Source organism: Poromitra crassiceps, assembly GCF_964638095.1.
Source record: "Poromitra crassiceps genome assembly, contig: HAP1_SCAFFOLD_1477, whole genome shotgun sequence".
In the NCBI taxonomy this organism is placed as follows: domain Eukaryota; kingdom Metazoa; phylum Chordata; class Actinopteri; order Beryciformes; family Melamphaidae; genus Poromitra; species Poromitra crassiceps.
In genome coordinates, this window is record NW_028150935.1 from 16,258 (window position 1) to 30,492 (window position 14,235).

Genomic DNA, 14,235 nt, shown 5'->3' on the forward strand with positions numbered 1-14,235 from the left:
AATAAAATAAAATGTGTGTAATGTAATGTGTGTGTAAACGCTTCAGATGATTAAGAATGACTGTCATGACATCTACATGAAGCATCTAAACAGGCTTCAGTCTTCATCCCATAACAATCTCTTTAGGCCTATGTTACAGCTTCCTTGGTTTGTGAACCAGGCCACAATCAATAAAAAATAAAAAATTGCTGTTGACAACAGTTAATGGCAAGTAGGCTACCTTACGATGTAGGTGCATCTGGACTGTGTGGCATTTGGCTTCAGATTTGACTGGTAAAGGAGCTAAACTAGCCCCATGTATCATTCATCAGACAAAACTTCCACCACACCCAATATTAATACCAGGTGTGTTCCAACACGTCAACACTGAAGTCAAATGACACAACTAAGATCCTTTGGTGGTGCATTTCACACTACAGTTCGTGAATGATCGTTTTAGAAAGGCTATTAAGCCTATGTATCATTCAAATGTTACAGAACCAAAGCACAGTGCTCTTCATTAAGATTAATTGCAGTTTGGAGTCTGCAAAGTAGATTACCTACATCACTGCATTCAGTCTTAAAGAAACACTGGTTGGCATTTAGTCAGCAGGTGGAAGCACTGCCTGCTGCAAAGCCACACCTGTGTGACGTACAGTATTGCCTCCGAGCCCCTTGGATGCTGGTGACCAGAGTAAAATGACTCATTCTAGTTCCATTTTACAGGGTTGCCAGACTTGCCACACCTTTTCACTGATGAAATCCCCCCAAAAGACATTCATAACCACTCCCATTCATAATTTCTCACACCTTCTCCAGGCCTGGAAAATACTCATTTAAAATCCCATGTCTTTTCTGGGAGTGAAGGAAACCTGCATTTTAATAGTTCAAGATTATTCTTCACGCTTGCATGACTAAAATGGCTTCACATTTTGTTGTGAAACAGCTACCAAACAGAACCCAACAAAACCTGTGAGAAAGGGTTAATATTACTATTTATTGGTAGCACATCAAACGTTTGTACAGGTGCCAACACTCTACACACAGTTGGTGTACTAAAACCTTAGCGGTGACCACGGTCAAACCAGGAAGGCTCAGGAGATAATCATGAGTAAATATAGCAGTTGAGTGTAATCCACTTCGTGCTATTTCATTAGCCAATGAGTTTCAAATGCTCATCTCATGCTGTGATGGAGGAGACAGCTGACATCAACAGTTTAGTTTGTTCCCCAGAATAAATTTATTCAAGTTAGGATCATACAAACCTATTGAATGATAGGAGGAGGTATCAGATTTAACAGGAATGACATTGGTAAAGAGGGTGTGGAACGTTTAAATGATAAGATGCACAACGTACAGTAATTCCCCACAGCTAGTAGTGAGACACTATTGTTTGTTCCCATAAATAAGGCAGAATGCAGAGTCCAGAGAAATGGAAAGTTGTGACATTTAGCCAAATTGGACCGTGATGTTAAAAAAAAGATTTAGAGGACTTTCTTCAGCTCATCGTACAACACCAGCACGAAGGCGCCACCCATGCCTCTGAGCACGTTGGACCAGGCTCCTTTAAAGAAAGCCTTGCCACCCTCATCGCGTGCGATCTTCCGCCAGCAATCCATGGTCCCAGTGTACATGATGTCCGCTGAGAAGGTAAGAAAAAGGTAAGTGAGATAAAGCTAGCTGGAATAAAACGTACTTCCTTAACAAAAACCCAAGAGAAACATAAGCTCTATACCAGTGGTTGGTTCTCAATTTTTTTTCACACCAAGGACCCCTAAACTGACAAATTAGACCACAGACCCCCAGTTAACAAGATTTTGTTCCAGGCTCCCCCATCTGATATGATTTTTGCTTTTAGGTGTTTTATTACATAAAGCATAGTGAAAATAAGTTGTCTCCCTTTTTGCTGGGGACCCCCCTGGAACCCCCTCAGGGACCACTGGTGGTCCCCAGACCCCACTTTATGAACCACTGCTACTACTTAGTTATACTGTAGTTAAGAAAGTTGTCTAATACACTTCGAAATGAACATGTACAAACAAACTCACCTCCTTTGCGTCCAGACTGCATCATCATGCGTCTACGGACAGTGTCGAAGGGGTAGGAGGTCAGGCCAGCAACAGCTGTCACAGACTGGGCAATCGCCCAGCTCACAAATATACTGGCGTTCTTGGGATCTGGAAGCATACCTGCAAGCAGGAGAATAAAGATTACAGATCTATTGATATACACCCCCCTTGCAGAACCATGAGTGTCCCACTGTAATGATCATCGTACCCTTGGCTGTGTCGTACATTCCAAAGTATGCAGCCCTGTAGATGATGATGCCCTGCACAGACACCCCGAAGCCCTGGTACAGGCCTTTTATGCCATCAGACTTGGAGATTTTAACCAGGCAGTCTCCCAGGCCCTTGAACTCTCTTGCCTCTCCTGCCTTTCCGACATCAGCGGCCAGACGGGTTCTGGCGAAGTCGAGTGGGTAGACGAAACACAGAGAGGTGGCTCCGGCAGCACCACCAGAGGCTAGGTTACCGGCGAAGTACCTCCAGAACTGGGTGCGCTTGTCAACACCATCAAGGAAGATCTTCTTGTACTTGTCCTTGAAGGCGAAGTTGAGGGCCTGGGTGGGGAAGTATCTGATGACATTGGCAAGGTTACCTCTCCAGAAGGAAATGAACCCCTGCTCTTTGGGGATACGGACAATACAATCCATGATACCCTTGTACTGCATATCTGCGGTGATTTGCTTGCTGGCATGTTGGACCTGTAATAAAACATAAAAAAAAATATATATATAATGAATGTTGGCCATGTAACAATCACAAGTTCCCCTTATTGTGACCTTGGCACCTGCCAGCACATCTATAAAGCTGTTCTGATATCCACCAGATCGCAATCAAAGGTTGAAATGAAAATGATAGTTGACAGCTGATGGCTAACGTTAATACTATGCTGCGTTGTGAACTACAGATACAAAAAATAAAAATAAAATAATTTGTTAATTAAATTCACAGACCATCTAACGTTATCGCAGCTATACAAAGGTAACGGAGAGAAGAGATTCCTAGTGAGTTTGAGGCGTCTCATTAGGGAGGGTCAACCGAATGAAATAATTGACCCGGCTGTAAATGAGTTTCGCCGGGCCTTGTACAGCAATCAAACCTAGCTAACGTTAAAGCTATGCAGTACATTAGCCATCATGGTTATTTTATCGTCATTTTCAGAGAAGAGAAAATAAAATCGGCAACTCATTATAGTATAGTTGCCTTACAAGTCATTGGTGTTGAAAATACTCAAGACAAGGTAATATCCATTTGTACATTATGTCCCGTTTGTCCTTTGTTAGCTACGCTAGCTAAGGTTAACGTGGGAAGCTAACGTTAGCTGTCAGGCTTGTGTAGGTCATTTCACATCCCGTGATGACCTCAAGTTCTTGTTAAGCGATTCATTCACTGTACATTAACGACACACGCTAGTAAGCTCATTTAAAACACATGTATATAGGTACCGGTGATGGTAGGCGGCATAGATCAGTGCAAAAATGTTCAATGGCAGTTAGCAAGCTCCCAGAAGCTAACGCTAGCTAGCATACTTCCTGTGACATTTCTGGTGAGACGTCCGCGGCATACAGGAAGACATACCTGAAGGAGAAGCTTCACTCTCTCGATGGGTGCAACGGCTGTTTTGGAGATGGCAGCGGAGATGCCACCAGCCAAGAAATCCTTGGCGAACGAAACTGCCGTCTCATTCATTGTTGATGTTTTTAGATGCCTTTCAGATAATCAATACACAGGAATCAGGATACTCCCACTGCCCTCTACAGCGGATAGCCTCTACACCGACGAAATGGCCGATTGTAAAGCCGCGTTGGAGTTTTATCAAAGTGAATAGGCTCGCGATACAACACGGGAACTACGATGTAACGTCATTGGTCAGTCAGTCAACGTGACACGTTATGGTTAATGATGTCACCGCGTTGCGTAATTCCCCTTGCCGTAGGCGAGTAAAGTCAGAGCTACAAGAGGAGTCAACGGTAAATCAAATAAATCTAGTCTCAAAGAGCTACGCCCGTAGCCAAACAGCCTTTACAATCAAAACTATTGGCTGTGACACCATTTGCACGTGTAGCTGCTGTATGGGGAAACGGTGCTCAGGCTAATCTCGGTTGAATGAATCCGATTAGGCACTGGGCAGACGCCATTTACACCTTCAAAAAGAAACCTGATCCATGCTGGTTGCTTGGGTATCTTGACTTTGCCACACATACATGATAGTAGTCGTCGATAAGCAGCAGAAAAAAACAGGGTAATAACGCTCTAGAATACAGCCCGAAAATAATCATGTAACTAGAGGGTAACAAGATCTGTACGTGGGGTACAAGGAGTGAATTTAGACTGTAACTAGAGGGTAACAAGATTTGTACTTATAGGCTAATTACGGGGTACCACACTGTACTTATAGTGTAACTACGGGGTACAAGGAGTGAATTTAGCCTGTAACTAGAGGGTAACAAGATTTGTACTTATAGGCTAATTACGGGGTACCACACTGTACTTATAGTGTAACTACGGGGTACAAGGAGTGAATTTAGCCTGTAACTAGAGGGTAACACAAGATCTGTACTTATAGGCTAATTACGGGGTACCACACTGTAGCTACTTATAGTGTAACTACGGGTAGGCCTACAAGAAGTGAATTTAGCCTGTAACTAGAGGGTAACAAGATCTGTACTTATAGGCTAATTATGGGGTAGGTACCACACTGTACTTATAGTGTAACTGGGGTAGGCCTACAAGGAGTGAATTTAGCCTGTAACTAGAGGGTAACAAGGTCTGTACTTATAGGCTAATTACGGGGTACCACACCTGTACTTACAGGGTAACTACGGGGTCGCGGGCTGTATTCTGAAGCTGTGTCAATTCACCCACACTTACATAGTAACTACAGTGTAACTACAGGGGTGCGGGCTGTATTCTGAAGCTGTGTCAATACCCCTGCACTTAGTAACTGTAGTGTAACTAGAGGTGCGCAGGCTGTATTCTAAAGCAGGGGACCAATTCTGTACTTATAGGCTAATTACGGGGTACCACACTGTACTTATAGTGTAACTACGGGGTACAAGGAGTGAATTTAGACTGTAACTAGAGGGTAACAAGATCTGTACTTATAGTATAACTACAGGGTATAAGACTGTAGTTATAGTATAACTACGGGTTAACAAGAGTGTAGTTATAGTATAACTACGGGGTAACAAGACTGTACTTATAGTATAACTACGGGGTAACAAGACTGTAGTTATAATATAACTACGGGGTATAAGACTGTAGTTATAGTATAACTACGGGGTATAAGACTGTAGTTATAGTTACTATAACTACGAACTGGGCGAATTGACACCCTGCTTTAGAATACAGCCTGTGCACCTGTAGTCTTAAAGAAACACTGGTTGGCATTTAGTCAGCAGGTGGAAGCACTGCCTGCTGCAAAGCCACACCTGTGTGACGTACAGTATTGCCTCCGAGCCCCTTGGATGCTGGTGACCAGAGTAAAATGACTCATTCTAGTTCCATTTTACAGGGTTGCCAGACTTGCCACACCTTTTCACTGATGAAATCCCCCCTCTGCCTGTTTCCGGCCTAGACCCCACCCTAGACAGGAAACAAGCAGCGGAAACAGAATAAGAAAATCAAACAACAAAACAAAAGATGGACGTACCAAACAACATTTTTGAACAAGTTCTTGTAGAAACATCTCACAATATCACATATTTTAAGCCAATACAGAAGCTTTTTTTATCAGGCTCTAGCTAACATAACCTCGCTGCGTCAAGCTAATGGCAACAAAGAAGTTTTTGGTGCACTTGTTTCCTGTTTCCTTGGTTTACGCCCCCAATGCCAAAAGTGGTGTAAAGTGACAGCGTGCCCTAGTCTCACGTAGTCAGACCCACCGTCGACGTCATCAAGCTTCCAGCGACGGAGGTAGATATCATCTACGGCTGGCACTGCAAGACTAAGCATGCCCAGACTAGGTGGAACCCAGTTGGCCCCAAGATTGTTAGTCTGGTTGGTTCCTTACTGCAGTGGTTTCCAAACTGGGGTACGCATACCCCTCTCTTAAAATTTGGTATCAATTCCTTTTTTTTTCCACATTTCTGTTTATTGAAGTTTTCAGGGCATAGATGATACAGCACATCAGTATTTCAATTTCACTGCCTGTTATAGGACTGGAAAGACAAGATACAAGAAAAAAAAAAGGTGAAGATATGTGTATACGGTCGTAGGAAAACAGGTTCACTGGAAAAGAAGAGGAAAAACAAATACCTATACCATACCCTCCCTAACAGCAACAGTACAAAAGTAATCTTCTCACCCTGAGATACTTCAAAATTTGGTATCAATTCCGACGTCATTTCAATTTCTCTTCTGCCTCAACTTTAGGTCCTATTACCTCTAATCATCTATTTCCTGATTCTTTAGACTCTCCCTTTTCTTTATGGAAATCATTTTGTGATTTATATCAGGATAACATATTTCCTATACTTTTCTATCCCTTTCATGTAACTTTGACTTGCCACGTTCACATCTCTTCAGATATTTTCAGATACGTCACTGTGTAACCTCTTAGTTCCGCTCTTTCCCTTCTTTACCAACTCTGCTCCCTTGGGAGGAATTACTTAATCTTTCACTCGATCAGAGATCACTTATATCTCAGATTTACTCCTCCATTATGTCATTTAATAACAAATATGTTATGAAAGCTAAATCAGCCTGGGAAGAGGAAATAGGTATTGAGTTCTCTGATGATTGGTGGGCTGGAGCAGTTATAGGGTTAGTTCTACAACATCATGTGCTCGGCTGGGTCTCAAGGTACTGCACAGGCTCCATTATTCTAAAGCCAGACTGTCAGAAATCTATCCCAATGTACATAACAGATGTGACAAATGTAGCCGCGACTCTTCTCGTCCCTGGCACCTCAATGGTGGAATGAGCTTCCACCTTCAGTCAGGACAGCTGAATCACTGCCGATCTTTCGGAAAAGACTAAAGACACACCTTTTCATGCTCCATCTGGGCCCTTCTTGAACTAACTTCTTTCTCTCTCTAAAAAAAATAAATAAAAAAAATTACTAACTTAAGTTTACCACTATTCCTTCAGATGTTGTAGTTGTCATAGTCATAGACTGTGTTGCATAGTTGATTGCTCTATTGCTGACAAAAATGTGTTATTGTAAGTCGCTTTGGATAAAAGCATCTGCCAAATGACGTAATGTAATGTAATGTAGCCACCTTAGTCATATGTTCTATTTCTGTCCCAATTTATCTTAATTTTCCCCCCATCCGCAGCTTCATGGTTAGAGGACATGATGAGTTTCCTTAAACTAGAAAAAATTAAGTTGTCACTAAAAGGTGCTGTTGGAAAATTCACTGAGAGATGGGAACCCTTTCTTTCATATATAAATAGCCTCCGGAGGCTTCCAGCCGAGCAGCAGGTGTAACTCCCCCTCCTTTTTTGTTTTGTTTTTTTGGTTATGTTTTCTTTTGTTTTTGTTTTTGTTTGTTTGTTTGTTTGTTTGTTTGTTTTTTTCTCCCCCTTATTACCTTCAGCCCCCCCCCCCCATTTAATTCCTGCGTGTGTGTGTGTGTGTGTGTGTGTGTGTGTGTGTGTGCGTGTGCGTGTGCGTGTGCGTGTGCTTGTGCGTGCATGTGTGTATGGGAGGGGTGCGGGGTTACATGTTAATCTGTGTGTAAAAAAGAAACGGGGGGAAAAGTAATATTGAATGTCGATGATCTATGTACGCCTTTTCTTTCTTTTCTTTTCCTTTGTCTGAGTCTGTTCGTCTGTTTGTATTGTTTAAAAAACTGAAAATAAAATATTTGGAAAAGATATACTATGACATTTTTAGGGCCCTTCAAATGTAAACAAACTGTTTTAGTTTATTTATTTATTACATTTTAAAGTATCTGTTAGCTCCAACAGAGCTCTTGATACAAGGAATATCAGTTTGTAAGAGCTAAAATTAGTTTTAGATGAGCTTGAAAGCTCTAAATGGTTTGTTTACATTTGTATTCTTTGTAAACATTGGAGCAAAAGACTTGTGTTTTGAGATATGGTGCATTAATAACAATTCAAATAGCACGTTGTTCATCTAGAAATACTCTTCAAGAATATGACTTTAAGATGTAAAAAAGAAAAAAAATTGTTTACATTTGAAGGGCCTGAAAAAGTTGCATACTATACCGTTAACTTCTGGCCTGAAACAACCCATGAAGTGGTCTGTTGCTTAGAGAAACAATCCTGTGACTGGATTGTCAGAAATTTGATTTCAGACACAATGTTGAATGAGCAAGTTCTACCTGTTATACTGGCACCTGAAATGGAGGAGCTCATGCACTAACCCATCTGTTGGAATGTATACGTTTTGAGTCTTGGTTGGAGATATGAAGAGACAACGTTCTCCTAATTGTGTCTGTGACTAGCTGCTCCAAAATGTCAAAATAAAAGTTTGATGCAGTCAGTTTACTATAGGCTTTTCACACTACGCTTAGCCGGGGGTTAAGTCAGTCTCTTAGCCGGCTAAGAGAGCTGTTAGCCCAGGGCTAAGAAAGCTTTCACACTTGCACAATCCTGGCCCACTCCAAAGTGGGCTAACCCTGACTTCAGTCCTGGCTAGCTGGTCCTGCTCTGGAGCAGGGTTAACCCTGACTTTCCATCTAAACACACAGGGCTAAAAGTTGCCAGTGTGAAACGGGGTGAAGTTAGCCTGGGGCTATCTTAGCCCTACTCTTAGCCCAGAGCTTAGATAGCCCCGGGCTAAGAGCATGTAGTGTGAAAAGCCCATAGAGGCGTAGTTAAAGATGACCACTAGATGGCAGTATGAGACCGGCTATTTTCTTTTTGTTTAGTGTATGGCCAGTATGCACATTTATTTATCCACAAACACAGATGGGCGCATATGGACGTTTCCAATACAAATACACTGCACGTGCTCGAACATTTGGGGACAACCTGCCTTTTCAAAGTACTATTTTCTCTGTTATTGTTCAATTGTGCAATCCTGCAATGTTTTTGTTAACATAAAATACCTACTACTAATACTACTGATATGTATTCAACACTCAGCTTCATGTTTACAAAAGTCTCTTCTGGAAGGTTTTGCCCCTGGGAAGTCTCTGAGGAAGTCTGGAAAAACAGACTGTTCACATGAATCAAATGTGTTCAGTGGTTATTATTGCAAACCAAAAAAGATAAAGAAAAAATCTTCTTCGATGTCCCCAAACTTTTGATCAGTAGTATGAAAAATAATGTATTTCATTACTTTTCATTACTTTCATTACATTAGTACTTTAACAGCAGAGAAATCATGTAATTTGAAGTAAAATAGGCCTACTTCTGATTATGGATCCAAAAATACCAAAATACTTTCTGTCAAATATACTTTGTAATAGTAAAAGAAGCATTTATAAAACAAATAGGGCCCAGCTTCATGCTGTGATAGCTAAGCTATAGTTGACAAAATAGACTTTAAGAAAAAGAAGCAAGTGATCATATTGGTAGCACAACATCATATGGCCTATATCAGACCAGTGGGATACAGTTATGCACTAATCACATTCAAATAGAAGATTACAGAATGTCCATTCAAATCCTGGATTCAACCCTTATTAAACAGTATATTCAGTAGCCTACAAACAGATGATCATAGATTAATTGAGCAATGAGACAGCTTGCTATAACTTCTCAGCCTCAACTTCTTTTTTAACTTGACATGAAACAGGATAAAGGAATGATTTTTGCCTGCTTGGATGTGTTTAGACATAATGTTGTTTCAAAGTATAGGCTATATTTTCAATAATTTAATAATACATGCATTTTTATTAAATACATTGCCTTTCACCTTTATTTTACATGAACTTAGTAACAATATTCATGAACTTTATCTCCATGCAACCACCTAGCACCACCAGTAACAATGTGGCATAACCACCTATTGCTAATCAAGTGATTCTTCCATAGGCCTGCTTTCTGCAAGACATTTTTCTCCAGGAAATGTAATTTATAGTTTTATATATTTTTGTCCATGTCAGATCTCAGTTACTTTAATTGGTAAGTAGCCTACAATAAATGTAGCCTACAGAAAACTTTTTTAGAACACTTTGTATACTGTAAGTTAAGTTAAGTTAAGTTATCCTTTATTTATCCCCTTGGGGAAATTCATCCTCTGCATTTGACCCATCCTCTACTAGGAACCTTCCTAGAACTAGGAGCAGTCGGCAGCCACTGTGCAGCGCCCGGGGACCAACTCCAGTTCTTTTTGCCAGTACCTTGGTCAGGGGCACTGACAGTTTTTACTTTACTTTACTTTATTGATATTTAGCAGACGCCTTTATCCAAAGCGACATACAACCAGGATTACAACACAGTACAGCAATAAGAAAATTACATAACAGTTTGACAGGAGTATTAACCCTAACATACATGTCTTTCTTGATGGTGGGAGGAAACCGGAGCACCCGGAGAAAACCCACACGGACACGGGGAGAACATGCAAACTCCACACAGAAAAGACCTAGGACGGACCGGGGTTCGAACCCGGGACCTTCTTGCTGTGAGGCAACAGTGTTAACCACTGAGCCACCGTGCCATAGTGATACCTACTCTCTGTTGTAGATGCTGCAGTCCCGTTGCACTAAAGGTGCGGTCTTGCCATCCCTGTGCCATGTGTGCCTGGTGTGTTGTTCACCATGTGAGAAAATTTAGTATGCCTATATCTTAAACTGGAATAAAAATCAAATTTGTGAGCATAAAAGAGTGTCACTCAGAGCAGGAAACCAATGGCCTCATACATGTGCATCAACATGCATGTCCCAAAAGCTTCATTGCTATAGATTAGCTACTGAAGGCTATAGATCAGCTAGACCACAGGATTCCAAAGTCTGAGACCATGGGCCTCCTCTCAGAAAATGCATGGAAAAAAAGCTCAGTGGAAAAAGCTGCCTTCACTCTTATTCAAATTACTAAAATAACTACAACTGAAATAACTAAAATAAATCATTCACTGAGCCTCCTCTCAAACTGTTTGAGCCCCCTGGGGAGGGTCACCTCCCACTTTGGAAACCTCTGAGCTGGACCTTTTGATTGTTATAGTGTTCAGGCTAAGATTAGATTAGAGTAGGTCAGGACAGGACAGGGCAGACTAGGCTGTAGATTGTATTGTCATGTTACTGATCTGTTCAAATTGTGCATTGGTTCCAGTTCTCAGTGAATTGTAGCCTGGGCCCAATGAACAGATTAACATGATGTGTCTCTCTTTCTCTCTCCAGTGATCCTGTGAGCAGGAGACACTAAGGTGTATCAGATACAGGTTAACATGCTGTCTCTCTCTTTCTCTCTCCAGTGATCCTGTGAGCAGGAGACTGTAAGGTGTATCAGACACAGATTAACATGATGTGTCTCTCTTTCTCTCTCCAGTGATCCTGTGAGCAGGAGACTGTAAGGTGTATCAGACACAGGTTAACATGCTGTCTCTCTCTTTCTCTCTCCAGTGATCCTGTGAGCAGGAAGACCGTAAGTTGTATCAGACACAGGTTAACATGCTGTGTCTCTCTTTCTCTCTCCAGTGATCCTGTGAGCAGGAGACTGTTAGATGTATCAGACACAGGTTATTTATTTATTTATTTATTTATTTATTTATTTATTTATTTATTTATTTATTTATTTATTATTTATTTATTTATTTATTTATTTATTTATTTATTTATTTATTTATTTATTTATATAAAAAGGATCCCCATTAGCTGATGCTTGTGGCACCAGCTAATCTTCCTGGGGTCCAAATACAATACAATAATGCAATACAATACAAGTATTATACATATATACAATCACATTTGTGTGATGTTTACAAGTTATAATACATGATATACTGTATATCAGATTATGTGTAATATAACACATTTGCATTTTGTTACATTGTACATACATTTGTGAGAAAACAAAAATGGAGTTGCTCGTGACCAGCTCGACTATTGATCACCTGTTAAGTAATGGGTTCTTAAATGGAATTTGAAAGAGGACTTATTGTTTGATTGACGTATGTGATGTGGGCAGCTGTTCCAATGACTGATGGCATGATAGATGACTGTTTTTTTCAAGGCGTTTGATTTAGGGCGAGCTACATGATTTTGGTCGTCAACAGGTTAACATGCTGTGTCTCTCTTTCTCTCTCCAGTGATCCTGTGAGCAGGAGACACTAAGGTGTATCAGACACAGGTTAACATGCTGTGCCTCTCTTTCTCTCTCCAGTGATCCTGTGAGCAGGAGACACTAGATTCCTTGTGTGCTAGTTAGTTCCGGTTAATGGCTAGAGTAGTCCGATTATCTGAGCGGTTGCTTGTTTGGCCTGGCCGCTCTGCTGCCGGTTCGGTAACACTTTATAATAACGTTCAGTCGTAGGTCATTTATAAGCCTTTAGTTAATGAATCACTTACAAAACATGAATATACATTTGTAGATGAATAATAAATGTTATGTTAACATATACAAATGTGTTGTAAGTCATCTATAAACTTTTAGTAAATTAAGTGTTCCTCACCTGTTGTAAATGATGTGTAAATAATTTACAATTCATTTACAAGGCTTTCTGCATCCTAATCTAAAGTGTAAACCATTCATGACACATAATGTGTTACATACAAGGGGGTAGCTCTGTTTGTCAAAATTGAAGCCAATGCGGAAGTGTCCTCTTTGCCTGCAGGGGGCAACACATTGGTTTGTGGACTTCTGTTTTGAAGCCTCAAGTATGGCCTCAGTAAACCCTTTCCTAATGCGTTTATGGTCTCAATTGCTAGTTTCAGACTATGTTGTAGTTGCAGACTATGTTTTGGGGCGTGATTGACAGGTCGCTTGTCCACTGAACACACAGCTCACCGATGACGGACCAATAGCAGGCTCTGTGGGAAACCCCTGGACTTTGATCCAAGATGGCAATCGCCAAAATGCCATATGTGAGGCATAAAAAAACGGAAGTCCACAGACCAATGGGTCGCTCCCTGCAGGCCATTCGAAAGAATGCAGGTTCAAGTGCACTTCCGCATTGGCTTAAATTTTGACAGAGCTACTCCCTTATTGTGTATGTAACACATTTATGTGTGATGAATGGATTACACTTTAGATTAGGGGATGCAGAAAGCCTTGTAAATTAATTGTAAATGATTTACACATAATTTGTAACAGGTGACTAAAAGTTACTAAAAGTTTATAGATGACTTACAACGCATTAGTGATATATTAACATAGCATTTATTAACCAACTACAAATGTATATTCATGTTTTGTAAGTGATTAGTTCATCATTAACTAAAGGCTTATAAATTACTTACGACTGAACGTTATTATAAAGTGTTACCACTAAGGGTTTGTTGTCTATTTAGTGGCTCATATCACCTGGTAACTATAATACATAACTTGATTGCTAAATTTTACTGTCCACTGTGACTATTCATGACCATATCACCCAGCCCCAGTATATCCTGTCTGTTCTGCTCTCTCTCCTCTTCCCCCCCCCCTGCTCTCTTCCTACCTCTCTCCCTCTCCCTCTCCCTCCCTTTCCCTGCTCTCTCCTCCCCCACTTTCTCTCCCCCTTTCTCCCCTTTCCTCTGTCTCTCTCTATCATAAGATTGTTCAACCATGTTATTATTATTATTATTACTGTAATTTGTTATTGTTGTGTCAGCTAGTCATACGCTAGAGATATTCTCTTTGAAGCCCTCTGAGGCATGCTTGTGAATTAGGGCTATACAAATAAACTTGACTTGACTTGACTGACAAGGAACGGGAAATTACTGCATGAACTGATTAAACTTAATGATAATCCAGCTTTAGTTTAGTTTAATTTATTGGACAGTTGATACAATACATGATGAAAAAATAAGTCACGCAGCTGAGCCAGAGAATGTAAAAAATATTTCAAGTGATCTCATATGCCCCCGTTTCCTTTCTCTTAAAACAGATTGATCTAAATACAGTATGAACCCCAGGTATAACATATCATCCTATGCACAGGGTCGACCACAGGGAGGCGCTGCTGTGGTGCCAGTCAGTCAAGCCTCCTGTGACTGCTGCCATCTCCCATCACATGAACCATCTCCTCAATAGGCCAAGGCAACAGCAAATCAAATCCAACTTGGTCGCGAATGCACTGGCAAACTGCAGTTGTTAATGATCATTCAGTCACATTAAATTGGGCTGCTGTGTGGTA

The 14,235-nt window shown here is 40.8% G+C and overlaps 1 protein-coding gene across 1 annotated transcript; it reads right to left on the minus strand.

Annotated features, from left to right (window-relative positions):
- Positions 1 to 957: 957 nt before the first annotated feature.
- On the minus strand, positions 958 to 3,821 carry LOC310771906 (ADP/ATP translocase 2). Its single transcript, XM_083664408.1, has 4 exons — positions 3,621 to 3,821; positions 2,257 to 2,743; positions 2,028 to 2,168; positions 958 to 1,621 (listed from the first exon to the last, which is right to left on the minus strand). The coding sequence occupies exons 1-4, from the start codon at positions 3,729 to 3,731 to the stop codon at positions 1,464 to 1,466; spliced, it is 897 nt and encodes a 298-aa protein (XP_083520534.1). The 5' UTR covers positions 3,732 to 3,821; the 3' UTR covers positions 958 to 1,463.
- Positions 3,822 to 14,235: the final 10,414 nt, after the last annotated feature.

Bases quoted from the DNA above. Each gene is read 5' to 3' on its own strand.
- LOC310771906 (XM_083664408.1), bottom strand. From the start codon at position 3,731: ATGAATGAGACGGCAGTTTCGTTCGCCAAGGATTTCTTGGCTGGTGGC. The intron at 2,744-3,620 runs GTATGTCTTCCT...GTTTTATTACAG, and splicing joins GAGTGAAGCTTCTCCTTCAG to GTCCAACATGCCAGCAAGCA. The intron at 2,169-2,256 runs GTACGATGATCA...TCCTGCTTGCAG, and splicing joins AATGTACGACACAGCCAAGG to GTATGCTTCCAGATCCCAAG.